General features: G+C 39.2%; 1 protein-coding gene across 2 annotated transcripts in view; it reads left to right on the top strand.

Annotated features, from left to right (window-relative positions):
* The window catches only part of LINS1 (lines homolog 1), a 31,894-nt gene extending 15,053 nt beyond the window's left edge, over positions 1-16,841 (top strand). Inside the window, exons 2-8 of one of the 2 annotated variants that reach the window (XM_017518773.2) lie at positions 4,224-4,331; positions 9,064-9,562; positions 9,654-9,743; positions 10,766-10,907; positions 11,545-12,135; positions 14,012-14,183; positions 15,955-16,835. In XM_017518773.2, the coding sequence (XP_017374262.1) occupies positions 9,167-9,562; positions 9,654-9,743; positions 10,766-10,907; positions 11,545-12,135; positions 14,012-14,183; positions 15,955-16,834 (2,271 nt within the window). In that variant the 5' untranslated portion in view covers positions 4,224-4,331; positions 9,064-9,166 and the 3' untranslated portion in view covers position 16,835. Of the gene's footprint in view, positions 1-4,223; positions 4,332-9,063; positions 9,563-9,653; positions 9,744-10,765; positions 10,908-11,544; positions 12,136-14,011; positions 14,184-15,954 lie in introns of both variants that reach the window. The other variant, XM_017518768.2, reaches the window with a different exon arrangement.
* The last annotated feature ends 8,071 nt before the right edge of the window (positions 16,842-24,912 follow it).

The following is a 24,912-nucleotide window of genomic DNA, read 5'->3' as shown; positions in this document are numbered from 1 at the left end:
ACAGTGGGATTTGTCACAGAGCCTATCGTGAGGGACACATTTCTAATCATTACTTCTTTAGCAGTGGAAAAGGACGATGGAAAAAGGACCTAACAAATGTTAGATGCCCTTCTAGCAAAGTTCTCTTTAACTTGTGATGTGGGTTAAGAGGAGTGAACCAATGTTCTGTTTCTGACTGATTATGAGGCAATGTGTGTACCATTAAAGTTTCTCACCTGCATTGGGCCTTTGTCTTTCATCTGTCAAAGTATAAGGTTATGCATACATGAGGCTGGCTGCAAAATCCTTCACAAATAAAAGTGTACCCCATAAGTGCACAAAACAGACCCCCTTTTCACTTCTGTTGTTCATAGAGGCATAAACAAAAAGTATGCAAAGATAAGAGTCTCATACTAGTAGAAGTCTTGACCTGTGATCTTGGGAAAAGCTGTTCACATCAAGGATGCCATATTATTCTAGGGAAAGACTTCCGTGGTGAGCTTTCCCTTAAGGGTTTCAATGGGTGTACAGTTCCAAGAGTGCGGAGGGACCCTTCTCAGTTGTGAGATTATAAATCCAAAGTTCAAGGTTCCAAAGTTTTGCTGCAATGTGGATGGCAAGGACAGTCTTTCTCCGATGTTCTCAGAAAGGTTAATCTTCAGGTTCTAGATTGCAAAGGGGTTGATTGTCCTCCATGAACCATAAAAAGCTTTCTCTACCTGGTGAAAATACACTGTAGTGTGTCCTCTTACATGGGAGAGCTTTTATACAATCAGAAAACATGCATTGAAAATAACAATTGAATGAAATCACTTTATAAATTGTTTACATGGTCCATCAGGTGACCAAATGTACCTGAAGCTTTGATTGTTTTCCCAGGAATATGGGACCAAACATTGATTATAAACTATTTTGGTAATTTATAAGTCTTCACACCAACATATTTTATTTGGATCATTTTATCTTTTCCATGATGAGTTATGGAATGCAGAACTTTTAATAATAAAAGCTTTAAAGACTCAGGACAAGGTGGCCATCCTGGTTCTCTATGAGTCCGTGCTTAAACAATGTTAGACTTATATCCTCTTGAATACCAGTTGTTTCTCCAAGTTAGGTGCATACCACTGGTAACTGATGGGTTATCATAGGTAATTTGACTTAGATTGTGGAGTTCATTCAAATTGTATATCTAAACAAATTAACAGCTGGTTTAACATGAAAATTTGACAGAAAGTATTTTCTTGGTATTCAACTCTTGTTCTACTTGGGTTAGCAGCTTTATACAAGAAAATTTGGTTATTCTGTCATTTAACCCTTTAAACTAGGCAAAAATTTACATTCCCATGCTTTCTTATAGTCTTTTACCAAAAACATCTTCCACTTTTCTTACACACCTTGCATGTAAAACTGTTTCTTCAGTAGTCTTAATTACATGTTATATTGTTATCTCTTAGCGACTTTTCTTTTGGTGAAAACTTTGATAAGTTCAGGATTTTAATTGTGTACTACGTGTGGAGGAGCCTAGAACCCAGACAGAAATGCAGATAAAGTCTGACTGTTTCCACTGTCTAACTCCAAGTGTCCCAGGACTTACCTAGCTGTAAAACAGGCAAGTTGTACAGTTAAGAGTCATAGTGGCATTTATGAAGCATTTAGGAGGCCTAATCATTTTTAAATTATACATTTCTTGCATAAATTCTTTCATAAATTCTTTCATGACTTACAGACCATCTGTGGCATGCTTAGGCTTTCCGACTTGTCCTAAACATTCCTCTTTTAAACAACCAGTTACTTTACTTTAGGACAAGAATTTATCATACAAGATTCTTTCTTATATAAAATCTCTTATTTATAACCGTCTTTGAATAGCTAAAGGGCTTGGCTAATTTCACCTGTCCCCAGGACTTATCTAAAATCTAATGCTCCAAAATGAACAATTTTTAAAAGTCAAAGAAGCAACGCCAGGTACGGTGGCTCACGCCTGTAATCCCAGCACTTTGGGAGGCCGAGGTGGGTGGATCACGAGGTAAAGAGATTGAGACCATCCTGGCCAACATGGTAAACCCTGTTTCTACTAAAAACACAAAAATTAGCCGGGCATTTGGCACACGCCTGTAGTCCCAGCTACTTGGGAGGCTGAGGCAGAAGAATCGTTTGTACCCGGGAGGCAGCAGTTGTAGTGAGCCGAGACTGTGCCACCATGCTCCAGCCTGGGAACAGAGCAANAAAAAAAAAAAAAAAAAAAAAAAAAAAAAAAAAAAAAAAAAAAAAAAAAAAAAAGAAAGAAAGAAAAAGAAAAAAGTCAAGCAATTTAAAGCACTTAGCAAATAAAATAAATTTTTTAAATCTGACTGGCATAATTTATATTTATATAATTTATATAAATATAATTTATATTTATAAACACCAAATGTTTATATTTATAAAAATATTTTTATTTTACCAATAACCTTTAAAACTGTCTTTATTTCCCAGATATTGCTTAAGTCATAGGAGCTAAATGGTAGGCATTACACTTCTTACTTTTCTGACGAAATATTTGATTTAAGCTTTTATTATTATTAAACCAATTAATTAAAACTCTTTCATATTATATACACAACACATATAAATAAACAGATAGAAGATAAAAGATTCATTCCCTGAGCCACCATTGTGAAAAGATAAAGTATAGCCACATGGTTATAAGGTCAAGCTACCAAGGACATGAGGGACCAATTCTCTGGGCCATCTTGAATAGTGGGCCTTTGGGGCTCTAGGCACACATTTTATCCTAAGGCTCCCCTCTTTATGAGAGAACAATACAGAAAAACACAAAGCACACCAGATTCACTATAGCTTAACACCAGTCTCAGAATTCCTGTTGTATTAATTAAAGCTTTATAGAGGAGATAAACAGTGACATTTACCTTTCATTTAAACAGTTTGCACAAAGAGAGAGAGACCAGAGTCTGACTAGTAAGAAATTCTTGCCCTTTTGCCAGCATGCCAGGTTCTGGGTTCTTTCTCTCTGAGCGGCCCTAGTGACCCTGCTTGATGTATGCAAACAAACACATTCCAATGAATTAAGAATATTCAAAAATAGTTTACAAGTTTTGGAGGAATTAGGCAAAGAGAGAAATGACTCAGATTCTGCTTACAAAAATATAATCAAGATACTTCACCAAAAATGTTAGTTTAAGGTTAAAAAGCTGGTGTGCTCCATTAATTCCTGCAGGCCCAACAAAGGTAGCCTAGAAATTTTAGATAAATGGGACAAATGGTGGCTTTCTAGAAACATGTAAGAAACAAAATATCCACAGAACCAAATAAAAGCCTTCCACTTAGGAACTTCAAAAAAATTCATGGTTTTGTATATTTGCATACACAAGCAAAGCCCAGGGGAGAATAAACAGCAAACAAATGAAAACTAGAAACAAAAAACAGGAAACCAACCCTAAATTTTCCTACTCAGTCTATCCTGGAGGCTACAATGTTACCCAAAAAACCCACATAATGAATATTTTATTACTAATACACAATTCCATTTCCTTAAGTTCACCAATGTCATTATACATCCTGTGCAATCAAGAAATTCACTCTCGGCACATGACCAATAAGTACTTCAGTGCCAGCACTATCCATGCAAAACAGTAAACATGGTGTGAAGCAATGTGAGCACGTATGTGAAATTTGGCTCCACACTAAATCCAGCTTCAGGCTTAACTACATTTAAAGAAAGAATTGCCAAACTGCTGATGCATTTCTTTACAACATTTTATTTTAATCAAGAGTAAGAGCTTTAACTGAAAACATTAATTAGCCAAATGTCTCCAATTCTCTATCAGGTTTTAAATAATATTTTATAATCTAACATTTTTCCACATCTTTCTCCCTTACTTACTGGTTCCTTACTAGGTTGTTTCATAAATAACCTTTTCACATCTGTAATCTGAACTAACTTTTAGATAACCTCTGAGTTACACAAAATTATTTGTGTTCTCACTAATAACATAAACTTTTTGGGCACATTTTGTTTACAGAATGATGTGTTAACTAGAATTCTTAGTAACCTAACAACTTTAGCAAAACCCCAAAAAGCAAGAAATCCTGTGCCATCAGATGTGGGCATCCCATATCACAGCCCTTTCTTTATTGGAAATGACCCAGATATTAAATGAGCATCAAAAATAACTTTAAGCATTTAATTTACACAAAAAGTTTACCTAAAAATTTATCCAATTCACTGTGCTCAATTCTTTCAGCTTTAACAAGGGAGATGTGAGACATCAGTCAACATATGTAAAATGAACATTATTTCAGTCCGGAAAAGTGGGACAACTCCAAGCAGGGAGGAGGCTTCCTGGTCACAGGTAGGTGAGAGACGACAGATGCATTCTCTCTGATCAGAGTTTCTGATTAGCCTTTATCTCAGTGAGCAGAGGGATGATGACTTTGAATAAAATGGGATGCAGATTTGCCCCAAGCAGTTCCTAACTTGAATTTTCCCTTTAGCTTAGTGATTTTGGGGGCCCAAGATATTTTCCTTTTGCAGAGTTCTCTCATTTGTCAAAAAAAAAAAAAAAAAAAGGTCATGCAAACCAAGATCATTTTGTTTTGGCTGGGTTTATAATTTTATAATCTTCTTTGCCAAACACTGACATCTCAAAATATCTAGCAAAGACAAACATAAAACCAAACAAAAATGTATGCCGACAGTTCTGAAGGCATTTCTGTTTTTATTTTACCAATAATTTTAAAGCCAGCTTGTTTAGTAAAGTTATACTTAACTCATGTGAACTTGAAGATTGCTTAGACTTACTTAATTTATGAGCGCTCTTATAAGCCAGTTTGGTAAACACAACATACAACAATAAGTGTACATACAAATAAATACATCTAGACCTGTATACACATACATGAACGAAGATCCAATAGCTTGGAACTCTGGCTATGACACAGCAATACAAGCTCACTGCTTTCACTTTGCTTGCTGCACTAGATAATCCAGTGATGGCTGTGAATCAAAATTTTGGGTAAAGCTGTTTCCATGGGAGTTTGATTTTTAAAGGCCAAACCTCCCCAGACTCCAAAGAACACTGTGGCCAAATAGCACCAAAGGAGAGCATAACACGTTAACCAGGCCCCTGCTTAGAATAGCAGCACAAAAGCCTGGATACGTGCAATGCCATCCCACTTTCCCATTCAGCAGCTAACTCAATTCCAAACAATATTGGAGCCAGCCAGTATTGAAACTGCAAGAGAAAGTTCTAAAGAGAGTTTAGTACTAGACTTCAGAACCTCTGCCAAGGGTGTCCCCTTTGTAGAGGTTGAGGTCCAGAGGATCCCCTGGGGTGTCCCCCTTTGGAGTCCAGTCTTAGAGTGTCAGACATCTCTGACCTTAGATGGGCACTGGTGCTGCTTTGCATACTTTCCCTCCCGAGGTGATGACTTACTGTGAGCTTCCCTTTGCTACCTGTATATAATCCCCAACTTTTAGCATCCGTATAATTTGATAAGGCCCCACTTACCCATGTTTCTCGTTCCACAAGAGTTACAGCTATAAACTGTAATGACAGGAATTGGAGGCTGGGTGGGCTTCTTTTGTCCTTAGCCAGTTGCCTAGGGGAAGGAAAGAATTTAGCATAAGGAAAGGTTTAAGTCACCTGAAACGTGCACCACACGTAGGAATCAGGGACCATAACCAGGAAAGATAGAAAAGAGAGTTTCAGAGTGGCCCTGGCCAGAAATCCGCAGTTGTCTCTGTGTTTAGCTGCTGCCCACCAAGGGTCCTGGGGTGAAAAAGAAAAGAGAGACAGAGAGAGAGATGCCCTTTTATGGAACAGAAAGGAAAAGGTGAAAAATAAATCCCAAACTTTGGGCTTACCTCCTAGCCAGCTCACCAAAATGTGTTACTGGTTGAACGGTGTCCAGGTTCTTGGTGTCTTCAACAAAGAATTGGATAAAATGCGCAAACCAAGGAAAGAATAAAGCAACAAAAGCAGAGATTTATTGAAAACAAAAGTACACTCCACAGGGTAGGACCGGGCCTGAGCATGGGGGCTCAAGACCCCTATTACGGAATTTTCTGGGGTCTAAATATCCTCTAGAGGTTTCCACTGGTTACTTGGTGTATGCCCTATGTAAATAAAGTGGATTAAGTAAAGTTACGAAGTCATTTACTTAAAAATGGCTTAGACTTACCGAGTACACTATAGCTCAGTGTATGCCCTATGTAAATGGAGAGGATATTTCCTGTCATAGCTGAAGTGTTAACATTTGATTTAGTTCTAGGAAGTTGGTGTGAATCAGTCTTATGTTCCCTGTCTCCAGACCCCATTCTCCTGCCTGAGAAGGGCAGGTCAGGTTCAGAGAGCTTCTGGAAGGCTGAACATATGGAGCTTCCTAGAGAGTAGCCTGCCCAGAGAAAGCATGGAAGCTCTGTGCTCCTTTCCCAATACCTCACCCCATCTGTCTATTTACCAATATCCTTTATGATAAACTGGTAAACATGTGTTTCCCTGATTTCTGTGAGCTGCTATAACGTATTAATTAATCAAACGCAAAGGGGAAGTTGGGGAAACTCCAGTTTAGAGCCAGTTGATCAGAAGCACAGGTGAAGCGCCCTGGGGCTTGCAGTTGGCTTTAGAATTGTGGCCAAGTCTTCAATCTGTGTGATCTGATGCTATCCCCAGGTAGACAACATAGAATTGAGCTGGAGGACGCCCAGGTACTGCTCTGTGCAGGGTTGCTTTGCGTCCTGGCTGGCTGGTGGGGAGAAATCCTCACACATCTGATGTCAGAAGCGCACCATAAGAGGATAGTGGAAGAAACTGAGTTTAATTCTTCCTCTCATAACCCCATAGCTTTTTTTCCCCCTGTCTCAAAAGCCTCATTTTGAATCTATATTTCTTAAAGTTTACAACCTTTCAATCTCATTTCTCACAATAACTCTTATCAAAGAACCTAGGTCTCACCATGAGAGAAAACAGCCCATCTTCCCCCTGAAATATTTATTTACTGGCATTCAGTTTGGCTAGTGTGCTAAAATGATTAAGCCATATGCAGCTGTCCTTTTTGTGGGTTGAAACTGGGTCAAATAGCAATTCAGTCTCATTTTGGTAAAATGTAAGGGCTTAGTGACCCATAGGAATATTATTGGAAGTATTTTTATTGCTATAGCACTTAAATAAAAATAATTCCATTTGTTGCTGAAATTTTTATTAAAAGAGTTGCGCGTGTGATAGTAATTAAAATATTCTGTTGTAAAGTGTCATTCATTTCATTGAGAAGAAATGTTATTATAACTAAAATACAAAGTCAGTGCAATGGAATTAAGACTTTCAGGTAGAACATAAAGACTAGTTTCTGATGTGCGACAGACAAGATGTATCAGGCAATTAAGGAGATTATTTTATTCAGGCAGTTGCAATAGGGAGAATGTTTACTAAGGGGAAACTTCCAAAGAGGAAGGAGAAAAGGTAGGGAATAATAAGACAAGGGAGTCAGTGAGGAAGGGTGGAAATAGGTCCTATATGGGAATTGTAGACAGTGGGTTGGTCCTTTCTGGTTAACCATTTCTTGGGTTAAAAAAGGGTATGGTGGTTATCCCTCCTGGCCTTCCGAGAGCACAGGACTGAGATAAAGTACGCACTGTCAGATGGGACAACATTGCCAACATTTATGTTCATCAGTCGTGGGATGCATACCACAGTTTGAAAGTGGGATTCAGAGAAAACGTATCAAAAGTTTCATTCTTAACTTTGAAATCTATAGATTTCTTAATGTTTATTTCTTCATGAAAGGACTCAAACAGGGCAGCTTTGTGTTGTGGCGTAATCAACAACTGAAATTCCTTAGAGACCAAATCAGGGGAAGAAGCCAGGCATTAAAGACTAACACTAGGATAGTGGGCCATATTGTAGACGAAGACCCAGTATAAGTGGTAGCCTTCTGAAGTTTTTTGGAAGTTAAAGATGGGAAGGGTGTCTATAAATGGGTCAGGGCAGAGAAGTCTGATTTTATTAAAGGGTAGATTTCAAGAGCGCAAAATCACAACCCATATAAAATGACCACATATCAAAGATTTTATTTACCTTATTAGTCAGGGAACCAGGCACAACCTGTTTAAAGGAGCAGTAAGAAAACCACGAATCTACATGGGGTGAAGGAATGTTAAAATGAGTTTACAAATGGAAGCAAAACTGATTTTTTTCCGCTGGGGAGAGGGTTGCCTCTTTACCAGACAGTTATTCACATATCTGTAGACAAGAATTATTTGCCTTCCCATCTGTTATCTACAGTTTAGAGGTGTGAAATAGCTCAAAGGCAATGAAAGGCGCAAAGCCCCCCTCCTCCCCAAGGTCAGATCATTCCCAGAGGCTCCAGCATTCCATTGTCATGATATTCAGCAATCTCTTTTGCTTATGCCAAAGTCCTAAGTTTTTTCTTTCCATACTCCCTCTATAGTAGCTACTTGCAGCTTCTGATATTGATTCATTTTAAATTGGAATTTCATCAGCATCAGCAATAGCCATAATCTAGTTTGACCGTATGGCAGTCTAACTTTAAAATTGTGTCTATAAATTGGAGGTGAAGGTTAATGGATTTGAATTAGCTCAGTGGTTCTCAACTGGAGTGGTTTTGTCCCCCAGGGGACATTTGACAATGTCTGCAGACATTTTTTGATTGTCAAAATCTGGCAGGTCAGGTGGGACGGGCTTTGGGCATCTAGAAGGTAGAGGTCAGGAATGCTGCCAGACATCTTAGAGTGCACAAAGCAGCTACCCACTACAAAGTTATCTGTCTCCAAATATTAATAGTGCCAAGGTTAAGAAACCCTGATAGCCATTGAAAACTGTTAGAGGAAAGTTCAAGTTTGTGCTGCGTTAAAATTAAACTGATTTTATGCTCTTAAATCTGTATGGAAAGCATACTTTTCATTGTTACGATCTTGAAATAATGTTCCTGTTACAATTTTCCATTCTAGAAATTAAGCAGTCAGCATTCCCTTTAACTTAAGAGACTTAGTGATTAAGTGGAAAGAGTTGCTTTCTCTTGTGATAAACGTATAGCACTTAGAGTTTTTAAATTTTCCTATTTTAGGTTTCACTGAAGAAACATCTTAGAGATTTATCGCACTTCTGAGATTTAATATTTACAACTTGGAGTTGTCAACCTTCTTGTAAGATACATTTTGGAAGTCAAAATGAAAGTTTTCTGTGAAGTTTTAGAACAGCTATACAAGAAGGTACTTCTTGGAGCCACACCTGAAAATGACAGCCATGATTACATCTTTTATCTCAACCCAGCAGTTTCAGATCAAGATTGCTCTACGGCCACCTCCTCAGAACAGGCAAGCCCTGGCATCCACGGCCAACATCAGCCCATCTCTGTCGGTTTGGCTCCCATTGCTGTAGCACCCGCGTGTTTGAAGAGCAACTCTCAGATGAGCAGTTCCAGAGAAGTAACGCTCCTTCAGTTGACAGTGATCAAAGTGATGACGACTCGAATATTGTCTGTCAAAACTGATTTCCATGCAAAGGAGAAATACAGAGATATCATTAAAATTCTCTTAGAATCAGTCGAAGTTGATTCTAAATTAGTAAGCCATTTATTTTTTTAAAGATCTAGATTATTAAAATAAAAATGCTAACATTCAGCAGTAATGGTTAATTGTATTTGTTTTCCTGTAGATCTGTATGTTCCAAAATTCAGATAAATTGTTATCTCACATGGCCGCACAGTGCCTTGCATTGCTTCTATATTTCCAATTGAGAGAAAAGGTAAGATAAGTCATCAAAGTATGTTATTATTTCTTTCTTAATATTTTTTTAATTTAAATTTTTTGTGGTGACTAGGTCTCACTGTGTTGCCCAATCTGGTCTTAGACTCCTGGGCTCAAGCAATCCTCCTGCCTCAGCCTCCCAAAGTGCTGGGATTACAGGCAAGGGCCATGGCACCCAACCTACTTCTCTTATAGCTTCTTTTTTTCTGTTTTTGAGATGAAGTCTCCCTCTGTTGCCCAGGCTAGAGTGCAATGGCATGATCTTGGCTCACCACAGCCTCCACCTCCTGGGTTCAAGCGATTCTCCTGCCTCAGCCTCTCAAGTAGCTGGGACTACAGGTGTGCACTACCATGTCCAGTTAGTTTTTGTATTTTTAGTAGAGATGGGATTTCACCGTGTTGGCCAGGCTGATCTCAAACTCCTGACCTCATGATCCACCCACCTTGGCTTCCCAAAGTGCTGGGATTGCAGGCATGAGCCACCGCACCTGGCCTCTCCGATAGTTTCTTTAAAATTCTTTTTGACATTTGATTTTATTCTTTAAATATTTGTATTAATAAGACATTTGCTCACATAATAACATATATAAAACCATAATGCCTCAGCATAATGAAAAAAATATAAACAAATTCAGTCAAGTTTTTTTCTAATCTCTGAATTAGTTAATAAACAAATGAAGCATCTACTGACTTTTCAACTAGAATCTCTTGCTTTTTTCAATAACTTTTTTTCTGAATAGAAAAAGTGATGTTACAACAGAAAATTTGGAAAATAAAGTATAAAGAACAAAATAAAAAATTCACCACTTAGAGATAACACTACTAACATTTTCATATTTCATTTCTATTTTATTTCTGTGGCATATTCAATTTTTTTACTTAAATAATAGGATATTTCTGTTTCTTCTCTGTTTGCCACATATCTTCTTTTGGGCAAATGAGTAAACAGTGTGGTATACAGTTATATTATGTAAAGAAAATACTGTATTTTAACTACCTTCGTTATTTTCTCACTCGTAGATTACCTTAAGTAATTCCTGGATTGCTTTTTGCCAGAAAAATCTCTCTGAATACTCTGAGAGTAATAAAGCAATGTACTGCCTCTGGACTCTTACAGCAGTAATAAAAGAAATCTTTAAAGATTCATGTTCACACAAAGCAGGTATGGTTTACGTGGCCCTATAAACAATCGTCTTTCTCCTGGGAGCACTGTGTTTATAATGAGGAATGAAACTTACTTTAGAATATCTGACCTGTCTTAAAGTATGAAAAACTCAATCTCTTCTCTTATATTTTGATTGAGGATAACTTTTTGTTTTTGTTTTTGTTTTTTGAGATAAGTCTTGCTTTGTTGCCCAGGCTAGAGTCCAATGGCACAATCTCAGCTCACTGTAACCTCTGCCTCTTGGGTTCAAGTGATTCTTCTGCCTCAGCCTCCCGGGTAGCTGGGATTACAGACGCCCGTCGCCAAACCCAGCTAGTTTCTGTACTTTTAATAAAGACACAGGTTTTGCCATGTTGGCCAGGCTGCTCTCAAACTCCTGACCTCAAGTCATCCACCCATATCGCTCTCCCAAAGTGCTGGGATTACAGGCATGAGCCACCATGCCTAGCCATAAAATGAATTTTAACTGTAGTTATTAGCCATTAATCTGTGTCACCTCATGTGTTAATGTTAGAGGTAAACATTCCAAATCTATTTTTCCATCTTATAAAGTGATATTTATAAAAACTAAATTGTAAAATTGTTTGAAGGAGACTGTTTTCCCTGTTTATAATAACTATTTTTATAATTGCAGAAATTCTAAAGCAGTTCCTGACTCATTTCAACACGATTTTTGAAGCGTTTTACAATTCCTTATTCTCTCAGCATTTTGAAAACTGCCAAGATACGTCTAAAATAGTAAACATCCTGATGTGTTTCCTGGAGTTGCTTGAGCTTCTCATAGCCTCCAGAATCTACCTGAAGTTACATTTCACTTCCCAGAGGATTTTATTTTGGAAGCCAACTTGCGTGCTAGAAGTTATTACATGGCCTATTCAGGCTTTTGTCAAAAGAAAGTTCATTATATTCCTCAAAAAGTGCCTTCTCTGTAAAGTGGGTGAAGACCTCTGTAGTAGATCTGTGCCTGCCTTCATGCCACCAGACCATCAGGTAGCAGTGGACATGCTGGCATTAGCTAATGCTGTTTTGCAAGCTGTGAATTCAGGGTTGTTGAAGACACTGTCTGTTCATGGAAAACATTCCTTTTTTGGAGGTGATGAAGTTCAACCTGGATGTGAACATATCTTTGGTCCAGATCATGTGATCCTTAGAGCAGCAAGCTTAATTATAATGAAATCCTTAGAAATCAAGTTTCAAAATTGTTCTTCGGCAAGTGAAATGAAAGGTAATTCTCCGAACTCCTTTTGTATGCAGTGTGTAATTATTTACTGTATAAGTACAGTAATTCATAATTATCAAATCTCAGGACTAGTATAAATTCCACTAATTTAAGTTGTACGTTAGCCTATTTATAACTTACTACATTTTCCAAAAAAAAAGAGAACTGGATTTACCTTTAAGAAACATGTCAGCTTTTTGTGGCCACAAGGAATTTGTAGAGCATAAGGAACGATTTAGGTTTAAAAAAATTGCTGATGAGTCTTCTCAAAGCAAGTGATGGAAGTCAATTCATATTCAAATATTTATAGTATTTTGTTTATATTCTTTTTTTTAATCGAAAGTGCAGGTGCACGACCATGGGCCACTGCAGCCCTGACCCCCCTGGGCCCAGGCTATTCCTCCCATCGTAGCCTGGCAGGCCCCAGCCTGGGAGGTCAAGGCTAAAGTGAGCCACGCACGATCCATAGCACACCTGCACTCCAGCTCTGGTGCCACAGATGGAGATCTGTCAGAGAGATTAAAGAAAAATGTGTTCACTCCCACTTACATGTTTATTGTTATCATAGTTTGTCATTTCTTTTTTTTTTTTTTTTTTTTTTTTTTTTTGAGACGGAGTTTCACTCATGTTACCCAGGCTGGAGTGCAATGGTGCGATCTCGGCTCACCGCAACCTCCGCCTCCCGGGTTCAGGCAATTCTCCTGCCTCAGCCTCCTGAGTAGCTGGGATTACAGGCACGCGCCACCATGCCCAGCTAATTTTTTTGTATTTTTAGTAGAGACGGGGTTTCACCGTGTTGACCAGGATGGTCTCGATCTCTTGACCTCGTGATCCACCCGCCTCGGCCTCCCAAAGTGCTGGGATTACAGGCTTGAGCCACCACGCCCGGCCATTTCTTTGTTATTATTATGTTTACTGTTTGTTTATTTTGAGACAGGGTCTTGCTCTGTTGCCCAGGCTCACTGCAGCCTCAAGCGATCTCAAGCTCAAGCGATCCTCCTGCCTCCGTTTCCCCACCCCATTTATATTAACCCTTCATACAATTAATATTTCTACTGACATAGATTTTTGAAAATTAGATACTGAACTGAAGGTAATATATGAGAAATTACACTGACGAAGAAATTGTTACATATATAATTTCCACGATAGTAACTCCGGAGTTCAAAGTCTTCCATTTTACTTGAGGAAAATGAATAGTAAATGTCTCTAAACAAGCAGCATACAGATTCAGTGAAAAATCTGAATTGTGAGCAATGACATCACTGAATTGCTTTTGATATAATTTAGCTTTTAATAGCTACACATTACTTATAACTCTGTGCAGTTATAATTTGTAACACTAGATGGCACCTGTTATATAATTCAGTTTTAAATTATAGTTGAAACTCCCTAAAATGTTGTTTATTTTTGTGCTTAATAGTACTCCTATGCTCTAAACAAACAACAAATATATTTTTCTGTTATTCTGAAGACAAAACTATTTCTGCCCGGTTGCATTCTTGCCTCTGGTAACAGATAACTCTGGCATCTGATGAAGTGATCTCTGTTGTCTGCTCATTTATTTATCTGTTTTTAGCAAGAAACCACATAACTTTTATTTCTAAGAGACAGTTATGTGGCAGTTGTTGCAAATAGTTGATCTAGCTGTACATTTTGCACGTATGCACTCTGGAATGAGTGACTTTTCTTTCCCTGAGCCTCAGTGTCCTCATTTGCCAAAGAGAGATGATTCCTAACTGATTCCTGATGACTTTTTGAAAGTGAATTAGGATAATTGCATCTTAAGGTACTTTAGACGCTGTGAGTTTATATATAGGCAAGATATTATTAATGTGTTCATAAACTATTGCCTACATTTTGAAATTTGCATTTTTTTAAGTTGACTTGCAGAGGTTCATGTCTGAGTTACTGACCTTCTTAAAGCCTCACCTTCAGCCCTCTCTGCAATTACATAATCCGTGCAAATGGCTGTCTAGGGTTTTCATAGAACAAGACGATGACATGCTGGAGGCTGCAAAGGCATCACTGGGCATCTACTTAACCCTGACCAGGTTAGTGTGTTTTAGAATAATTATTGAACTCCCTGCAAGTCAGGAAAGCAGAAGACATTTCTGAGAATGTGTTGGGCATGTTATTTACTTTGCATCATTTGGGGGAAAACATACTGTGGTTTCCTCATAAGTTCCAGTTCCTTTCTTTAACCCTGACTTACGTGAAAAGGAGATTGCATTTTGTATCACTGTGAAAACTTGGCTGACTGGGCAGATCTCAAGTAGTATAACTAGATTGGGACCTGAAAACATGGCTTCTGATTTAGTCTCCAGTAAGTCAGTACACTTCTCTGAATCTTGATTGTTGTTAATATAAGACCTCTTTTCACCCCTAAGACTTACTTTTCTGTATTAAGCTTCAGTAGCCTTTGTAAAGGTGAATACAAACTTAGAAATAGTCAAAGGAGCTGTTCTGAATATTCATTTTAATATTCAGTCAAATTTGGGCTGATACCTTCTTGAGGCAAATGTCTGAAATTGGTTAAGTTCATGTACTGATGATTTATACTGATTATTTCTGCTTTATTAAAATAGCTGTACTTGGGATAATATCTTCTTGTGGCAAATAGCTATAATTGGTTATGAAGCTAATAACTGATGACCTTTGCCAGTGTTTCAGCTTCTGCTTTATTAAAACCCTAAAATATTTGCTTTATTTCCCTTTCTTTCTTGGCCTGGGAGAAAGGGATTTCATGCTAATGATCTGTGGTGCGGCGTTGTGCTGCCAGTACTTACTTGTATTATGACACTGCTGGCAATGGCTGCTTTTAGACTCTTAAGTGTTTGGGGCCAATTTTCAAAAGGTTCTAATCAAGAACACAAAATTCCTGCATGTGATTTGAATTAGGTTCAAAACAGTCAAATACAAATTCAGTCTGAAAATGCACATGCCTTAATTGTACTCAAAGTTAGCTTCTTACTCCTCAGGAAGCGGAAACCCCTGAATTAAACTTACTTTGTATGTGAATTTCCCACTTTCTTAACTCCAGTTCAGTGTGTCCAGAGAGGCATGTGCTTACAACATAGATACTTTTTTCACATGTAGTTGTATTTGTTAAGATTTTTTTTTTGTTGTAAATTATAGAAACCAACTCAAACTAATTTAAGCAAAAACCAGAATTTATTGGCTCATAACTAGGAATTCGAAAGGGTCAAGTTGGAGTCAGGTATTAACTATATGTACAGGGACTCTAGCCATGTCATCAATTACTTCCCTTTTTCTCTGTCTCACAGCTTTGAATTCATTCTCAGGCATGGCAACCAGCAGTTTAAGGCTTACCTCAGCCTTGCAGTTATAATCTTCCACAGCTCCAGCAGAAGTCCCAGGGGCAATCTGATTAGCCCATTTGGGTCACAGAGCCTTGTCAGAACCAGTCACTGTGGCCAGGAGCATGCAGTGCTCTGATTGGTCAGTCTGGGTCACATGCCCACCCTTGCTGAGGTGGGTAAGGAAGGAGGTTTAGGAATTATCTTACCACGTGAAATTGGTTACCTGTAAGAATGAGGAATTCTGATGTCAAGAAAAAGGATGACAGAGAACTTGTATTGGGCAGACAAAAGCTAGAACTGCCAAAGTCAGTGGATTGTGCTTTACTGAGTCAGATTTATTTAGAGTTTATGGAGAAAGGAGTGGGTTTTGAAATTTTTTCTTTTAATGCATAGATTTAAAAGTAATCTAATAGGTTAATTTGTGGTATATGAATTATATCTGTTAAAACTGTTTATTTTTGTAAAGTCCTTAATCTGGATGCTCCATTATCTCCATTTTCAGAGGATGTGAAGCCACTGAAAGCTTGACTCAGGGAAAGGAAATGTGGACCCATCACACACATGAAAATGGCTATAATCCTCACTGTATTTTCCTATTCTTCTTAGGAAATATAGGATTTGATTCTACAGTTCTTCTTGACTTTCTGATTTCATCAGAAACCTGTTTTCTTGAATATTTCGTTAGATATTTAAAATTACTGCAAAAGGACTGGGATAATTTTTTCACCATTTGCAATAACTTTGATGCAGCTGAATCTAAATATGATATGAGTACTTGTGACTGTGTCCCCTCACTTGTCCAAGACCAAAGCACCAACCAAACAATACCCCATCGTTTGACTGCTCCTCATAGTCACATAGAGGTGTGTGCCTGCCACTCCCAGGCTTCTGATGCTCCCTCTGAACCACTGAGAGCTGCGACGTCCAAAGGTAATCACCCCATGTGCACTCCTAGTCTGTCTTCCCCCCGGGCTTCTCAAAGTCTGGTAGATTATGACAGCTCTGATGATTCTGAAGTAGAGTCCACAGACCAGTGTCTAGCTAACAGTAAACAGACATCTTTATACCAACAAGGAACTAAAGAGATTCAGGACGCAGCTGTGACAAGCAGGGATGAAAAAGAATTTAGCCTTGAGCCTCCATCAAGACCTCTGTTTGCGAAAGAATCTGATACTGCCTTCTCCTTTGATTGTGAAGTAGTCCCAAATGATGTCATCTCTGCAGTGGGAGTATTTTACAGAACAGTTAAATGCTTCAAAGAACTACAAGGTGCCATCTGCCGTTTGCAAAAGAAAAATCTTTTCCCATATAATCCAACTGCACTTTTGAAGTTGTTAAAATACATAGAGGTGATAAGTAATAAAACTATGAACACTTTGTAAAACATTGGCATTTTATTTTCAGGAATTGTTTTTCCGTAATATAAATTGTGTCTCAATGAGATAATAGTATGAAACAATCACCACAAAAGGGTTTTCTTTTCTTTCTTTCTTTCTTTCTTTTTTTTTTTTTTTGAGATGGAGTCTCCCTCTGTCACCCAGGCTGGAGTGCAGTGGCATGATCTTGTCTCACTGCAACCTCTGCCTCCTGGGTTCAAGCAATTCTCCTCCCTCAGCCTCCAGAGTAGCTGGGATTACTGGTGCCCGCCACCACACCCAGCTAGTTTTTGCATTTTAGTAGAGATGGGGTTTCACCATGTTCCAGACTGATCTTGAACACCTGACCTCAAGTGATTCACTCGCCTCAGCCTCCCGAAGTGCTGGGATTACAGGCGTGAGCCACTGTGCCCGGCTGGATTTTCTAAACAGGTTCCTACTTTTTGCCTTATTGTAAGCAACCTAGTGAATGAAAAAGAGACATCAAATGACAAGTCCCCCAGTACAGCTGTATACTGTTGGAGATTTATGCCAGTTCAAACTGACAGAAAATCAGGGGTGGTTATTATATTTGTTAACTAGGGCTTCTGTAACAACCTGCCACATGTGCCGTGGCTTCAGAGACACCTGAAATTACTCTCATGGTTCTGGAAGCCAGAATCCACACTCAAGTTGCAGCAGGGCCATGCCGTCAGGGTCTGGAGAAGAATTCCTCCCTGCCGCTTTCTAGCTTCTGGCAGCAGCCAGCCATCCCTGGTGTCTCTTGTCTTGTATCAGTGTCGCTCCAGTTCCTGCCTCATACAGCATTTGCCTGTGTCCAGTTTCCCTCCTACAGGGACATTGGTCATTGGATTAGGACCCACCCTCATCCAGTATGATCTCAACCTGATTACAGCTGCAAAGACCCTAATTCCGGATAAGGACACTTTCATGTGTTCTTGGTGGACTTGAATCCAGGAGGAACACAAAACAAATATAATTACTATTTCCCTCTGGGGTATTTACCCAGCAAGAATATATTAAAAATGTAAAACCTTAGCAGTTTCTTTGAGAAGTGCTTATACTGTATGAATATGATTCTTTTTTTTTTTTTTTTTGGGACGGAGTTTCGCTCTTGTTACCCAAGCTGGAGTGCAATGGCGCGATCTCGGCTCACCACAACCTCCGCCTCCTGGGTTCAGGCAATTCTTCTGCCTCAGCCTCCTGAGTAGCTGGGATTACAGGCACGTGCCACCATGCCCAGCTAATTTTTTGTATTTTTAGTAGAGACGGGGTTTCACCGTGTTGACCAGGATGGTCTCGATCTCTTGACCTCGTGATCCACCCTCCTCGGCCTCCCAAAGTGCTGGGATTACAGGCTTGAGCCACTGCGCCCGGCCACATGCATATTTTATACATGCACAAAAACATATGCAAGTATGTGAATGTGTATTACTCCTGCCCTGATGCTTTTCCTAAACAATTGCAAGCCCCATGTTTTACTTGTTTTTCACTGGAGATGTTTTATATCCACAAACATGCATAAAACCCATTATGTGCACAGGCAAATAACATTCCACTGGATATACAAATTCTGACTTACTTAACAGGTATTTCTAGTGAAGCTCTAAATAAAACCTTAAAAATGTTTTTTACAAACAATGTGGCATCTTTGGATGCACATACTTTGACATGCTTTTTAAATTATGGTAGAAACTGCCTCAATGCACATCCTTACCAACAGCAATGTTAAATGCAAACCTTTTAACCTTTGCATTTCTATTTGGCTAACACTGGCACTTCACTGTTATTTTAATCAGCAACCTTCTATTTAGCACCACTGACTTTTCCATTTCTACCTGAATAAGTACTAAACTGTTTCTATTACCATAGCCTTAATATATATTTCAATATCTGGTAGGTTTAGTCTTTGTTCTGTTTCTCTGCAAAGGGATCATTAAAAAAACAGAAATTTACAGGCAATATTTTAGACTGCTTTAATGCCAGACTTAGCAGCACAATACACTTATTGCTCCTATTACACAAACCCAATAAACATATTAAAATTGAATTTACTGCTTCCCCTCAAGAATATAGAACATTATTAATGTCACAATTTTATTTTTTTATTATAGTACGAAAGTACTATAAAAACAGTACAAATTCTCATCTTTTTGTACTATTTTTAGCTGGATACATCCAGCACTGCGTTAGGATATTTCAGTCAATGACAGCCCACATACTACAGTGGTCCTGTAAGACGATCATGCCGTTATTTTTACTGTGACTGTCCTGTGCGTAGATACACCCGTACTTATTATTGTGTTACAGCTGCCTGCAGTATTCAGTACGGTAACATGCTCTGTCCAGGTTTGCAGCCTAGGAGCAACAGGCTATACCGTACAGCCTAGGTGTGTAGTAGGTTATGCCAGCTAGGTTTGTTGAGTGTACTTTGTGACATACATGACATCACAAGACAACAAAATTGCCTTACAACTCATTTCTCAGAACATGTGCCTGTCAAGTGACACATGGCTAATTGTTTTTTAATGGAAATAACTAGGAAAAGAAAAAAAATTGACTGTTGTTCCTAAGGGTACATAAATGTTGACGGCATTATAACGCATGGCTATGCAGATGTGGTTTTGACCTGTGTTTCTCTATAAGGTTAGCAAGAAACTCAGTCCCTTACTACATGTAAAATGAGGAAAAGCAATCATAGAGGTATGCTAAGTTGGTATTTCAGAATCTCTACACGTATAACTAACTTGAGTGTAAGTCAATTCATCACACACTCACTAAGCCCTGCTCTTGCTAAAGGTGACCCTTGGCTGTGTGATTACTATCCTTGGCCTTTCTGGGTATCTAAGAGCTATTCTCAGAGTTAGGTCATAAAGGAACACAAAACTGTCGATATATGTCTGCACAGTGAGTTCCCAGTGTACAGCACAAGAGCAGTCTGTAACCTCGCCCCTTCCAGTAAAAGCATATGGAAGCACAAGTGAGCACACGGTGCCGTGCCTGTAACTTACTTGTTTTAAAGCAGAAAAGATACAGAAAAGTGCACTGTAAGTATACAGCATGTTAAATTTTCAGAAACAGCACACCTGTGGAGCCAGTCCCCAGATCAAGAAATAGCATGAGGCACCCAGAACTCCCCTCCCTTGAACCCCCTCCCTGTCACTGTCCACCCCGAAGGTACCTGTATCCTGAACTGAGACAATAGAGATGACCTTTGCCTGGTTTCGTCTTTTATATAAATGGAGTCGTAGATTATGTATTCTTTTGTTCAATATCATTTGGGAGTGTGTACTGGTTTATTTTTAAAATATCAAGTACCCACATTTTAGCTATTATTAGTAACAAAATACTTCGACTCCTCATAGCTCTCTGACACACCCAGTACGCTAGCACAGTGAGATTGATAAACACTGGTCAAACATTAAAGCATATGCTAAACACGTTATGCAGGGCCTTGTGCAACTGGCCCTAATCTGCTTCTCCAGACTGGCTTTCTTCCCATCCACTGTTCCTTGCACAACTCTGGGCCCTCGCACATTCATTCTTCAAGCGTCCTCTTCAGTGTTAGATCTGTGAAGCCTCCCTCATCTGTTCTGCACCATTTAATTTTGCGTGCTCTATTCTCTGCACTTTGGTCTTTCCTCTATTGCAGCATTTGTCGCATTATATTTGAACCATAAGTCAACAGTCTTTCCATTTGCTAAGCTCTTTTTACATCATCACATCATAGGCACAGCACAAATGTTGAATAAATGAGAAGTGATTCTTCTCCAGGGATTTGATAATCTGCTGAAGGAGACAGAGAATTATAATCATTATCTTTACCTTGCACTTCCTGCTTGCCAGCTACTGTTGTAAGTGCTTTTCTAATTCTTTTAACACTGTTAGAAGGTGGGTCCCATTATGATTCCTGTTTTGCAGACATGGAGATTAAGTAGCTTGCCCAAGATCGCCCAGCCAGTAGTGGCAGAGCTGAGGTAATGGATTCAGGTAGCTGGGTTCCAACCTCTTCTCAGACACCCTCCATAATTTATTCCCTGCCTTCAAGACAGAAGATCATGGATGTACACTATTAAAACTAAAATTGTTGCAGCTTTGGATATGTGTGGTGGGTGGTGTAAGTCACACTATAAAATTATATTGGAATCAGGTCATCCAAGACCTAGGGTACTGTGCTAGGGAGTGTTGACTTTTCTGTAGGCAGTGGAGAGCTGATGAGATTTTTTAGTAAATGGCTGCTTTTGTGTTTGAAGAAAGTGACTTTAGTGGCAATATAATGGCTAGATGGAGAAGCACAAAGATTGGGAAGAGTCTATTGCAGAAATCCCACTGAAGGCAAGGGCAATGGGAATGGGATCCTGGCCTGGCTGAATGCTCACATCACTTTCTCTGCCTTCAGACACCCACTAACAACAATAAAGAGGTCAAATCACAAGCAACAAGACACAAGGACAAAATGGAAAGGAGAAAATAATTTTGGAAGCTCAAAGATAGGTAGGTTGAAAACTTGTAACCACCAAGTGGGTCCACCTTGCCTGCCCCCGAGACAGAGCCAATTTATCAAGACGGGAATTTCAATAGAGAAAGAGTAATTCATTACTCAAATAGGTCTTTCTGAGCATTCAAGGATGAGAGTTTTTTAGGATAATTTGGTGGGTGGGGGATGTGTGTCAAGAGTGTTGATTGGTTGAGTCAGAGATGAAATCAGGGAATTGAAGCTGTCTTCTTGTGCTGAGTCAGTTCCTGGGTGGGGGACACAAGATCAGATGAGCCAGTTTATTGATCTGGGTGGTGCCAGCTGATCCATCGTGTGCAGGGTCTGCAAAAAACCTCAATTGCTGACTTAGGAGCAGTTTAGGGAGGGTCAGAATCTTGTAGCCTCCAGCTGCCTGACTCCTAAACCATAATATCTAATCTTGTGACTAATTTGTTAATCCTGCAAAGCCAATCTAGTCCCCAGGCAAGAAGGGGATTTGCCTATTATATTTGTTTTAAACTATAAGTTCCTCCCAAAGTTAGTTCACCCTACACCCAGGGATGAACAAGGACAGCTTGGAGGTTAGAAGCAAGATGGAGCTGGCTAGGTCAGATCTCTTTCACTGTCTCAGTTACAATTTTGCAATGGTGGGTTCAAATTGACTTAGCCGACTCAGGGACATTAAACCCCTATCTGGAATGGGGAAAACTGAGAAAGCCTAACTTATGAGATAGAGTCCTCTGGCGGCTCAGGAGCTTGTAGTCTTTAGTACTACACTGTGCCACGGGGTGGTGTGCGGAAAAGCTATTCAGGAAACAATTACTTCTAGATCCTCTGTCTCATTCCAAGTAGTTAGCCACTGTTCTCTCCCCAGCCACCTAGCAGATTAGAGGTTTATTCCTAGAGAGAGTGAAACAGAGGGTCTTTGGACTGGGGAACACCAGACACAGCTGGAGACAGGAATAACACACTGAAAATAGGATTAAACATTTACATACTAAATATAACCACCATTCTCTCCAGCCTTCTCCCCAACTCTACTGCCAGCTAACTCTAGGTAAGAGGCTAGAAGAGACATTTCTGGGGAATTTAACAAACCCAAGAAGAAAGATCTAAAGACACTGATATTGGGGTTCCCCAAAGAAGTTACTCAGCCAAATCACCCTACTATGAAGCCCACAGTGGGAAATATCTCCATGTACCTACAGCTAATTGGCACTTAAGTGCCTCACTCTTTTTTTTTTTTTTTAGTGCCTCACTCTTACATATGAGTGAATAGCCAAGGAACATCAGGAATTAGGAGAAAGCCTCTAACCCAAAAGGCAGAGATCAAAACAAACATGAAACAGATTAAACAAAGAGGAAGTTAATTTAGCAATACCTTCAAAGAGATTATAAAGGATACTACAAATACTCAGTGAGGGGCTCACACCTGTAATTTCAGCACTTTGGGAGGATCAATTTCAGCACTCAAGAGGATCACTTGAGCCCAGCAGTTTAAGACCAGCCCAGGCAACATCGTGAGACTCCATCTCTGTAAAAATAAAAATAAAAAGTTTTAAATAGCTGGGTATAGTAGTCCCAGCTACTTGGGAGGCTTGGCAGAAGGATGGTTTAAACCCAGCGGTTCAAGGTTACAGTGAACTCCAGCCTGAGTGACAGAGCAAGACCCTGTCTCAAAAAAGAAAAATATGCAGTGGGGAAAAAATGCCTTTTATAAATTAATATGACAGCAAAAATGAAAAACTCAATAGAAATGTAGTAAAAATAAGTTGAGGAAATCTAGATCTTATGGCAACATGACAAATCAGAAAACAGGAGAGAGAGAGAGAATACAATGTGAGAACCAGTCACCAAGTTCCAATAATTGAATAATTGAAGTACCAGAAACAGAGAAACGGACTGGAAAAGAGAAAGTACGAAAGAAATTCAAGAAAAGTTTTTGGAACTGAAAGACTGAGTCTTTAAAAAATGTGTGCAAGTATAACTGGACAAAAATAAATAAAAACACAATTTTTAAAAGGAGGAACAGGAGCAACCTGAAAGAAACAGCCATGATTTCACCGGCATGCTGAGATGCTGCTCTGTTTACTGAAATAAGACAGTTGGAAGCCCTAGGAGGAAGAAAAGCTCAGCTCTCACCTGAGTGACTTCTGGCACTGTTATCAGCAGAGCACGGCGTCTAGAGAGTTAGAAATCCTCTGTTGAAAATTAGAACAGAGCGAAATATGAGTTATTTGTATACAGGTATTATGAAAAGCATCCAAGAAAGTCTGTTTGCCCTGAGAGTGGAGAGGGAAAAGGTGAGGGCGGGTGGGGGAGGGCTAGATAGAGGAAGGAAAGTGAGAGAAATTTGAGGCAGGAGAACAGAAAATACTACGAGGAAACTAAGAAAGATTGTACAGAGCTTTGAGAAGGAAAATGTATGTGGGGTTTAGTATGTCTGAGAGCAACAGTGGGATGAGATCTGAGAAACCACTGGATGATTTGACCATTAGGAAGTAATTGAAGATGTTTAAGAGAGAAATTTTAGTTGGACCCAAGTGTGCACGGGAGGGGAAGAGGTAGAACCCAAGGCAATGGTTTTCAATTTATTTGTGTTTCCTGCATACAAATAATACTGGCATTTTGGGTTGCACCTTTTAAATCACAGGCTGAAAACAATACCATTCAAGTCAGAAATAGTTTTAACATGATCACCAAAGGCGATGTTCCAGACATCCAAAGCATCTCCCTGGGCACGCACTGGACTTGCTGCTGTTCCTCCCACGTCTTCCTTAACACAATCCACCAGGGCTGCGCTTGGTAGACATGGACTGCCCAGATGTTTGGAAACTTGACCTAAATATTAAACTTTACTTGGTCTTGATTGTCACTTATGACGGCATAAAAATTGTCTTGCTTTATCAAAATGCACATTTGAAAATCATGGTGGATAAAATGCCTTTTCTAACAGTAGGATCATAGAGCAGACTGGCAAACCATTTCTGAGTTTTTCTGGTTGTTTTAAAGAAGGTAGAACTGAACTCACATCAAAGCCTTTCCAGTAAACACCATGGATCTCCTCTTAATTGCAAAGCTGGCTTGTATATTTTTTAAGATAAAGGAAAAGCAAACAGTAATCCCTTTCCAAGTTTGCAGTTCACGTTGAACCTTACCAAGCAGTTGGAATAAACTGTAGTCCAGTTACCTACTGCATTGAGTACAATACATGTTTGTGCACACCCTGGATTGCTTGTGTTTTTCCTTTTCACAATTTTTGCTTTGTTTTCAAAGTATACTTCTCTGATACTTTTTTCAAATTTGCTTCACATACTGTTTTTGTTTTTGTTTTTCAATGAGATCTCACCATGTTGCCCCGGCCAATCTGGGCTCAAAGGATCTTCCTGCCTCAGCCTCCCGAGTAGCTGAGATTACAGGCACACACCACTGTGCCAGAAGTGCTCTGATATTTAGAAGCACTGAGATATGGAATGTGAGCTGCCTGTGATTTTCTTTCTGGTGGGAATGGCTCAGGTGTTTGCAGTTTTCTAGAGCCTACCTAATCACTGAAGGCAGTAGAACTGAACATGTTTTTACCTGAAAAGTACTTTCTATGCTTGCAAAA

Source organism: Cebus imitator, unplaced genomic scaffold (genome assembly GCF_001604975.1).
Source record: "Cebus imitator isolate Cc_AM_T3 unplaced genomic scaffold, Cebus_imitator-1.0 Scaffold19, whole genome shotgun sequence".
NCBI classification, from domain to species: domain Eukaryota; kingdom Metazoa; phylum Chordata; class Mammalia; order Primates; family Cebidae; genus Cebus; species Cebus imitator.
The sequence above is the reverse complement of the archived record's forward strand: the minus strand, read 5'-3'. Positions and strand labels throughout refer to the sequence as shown.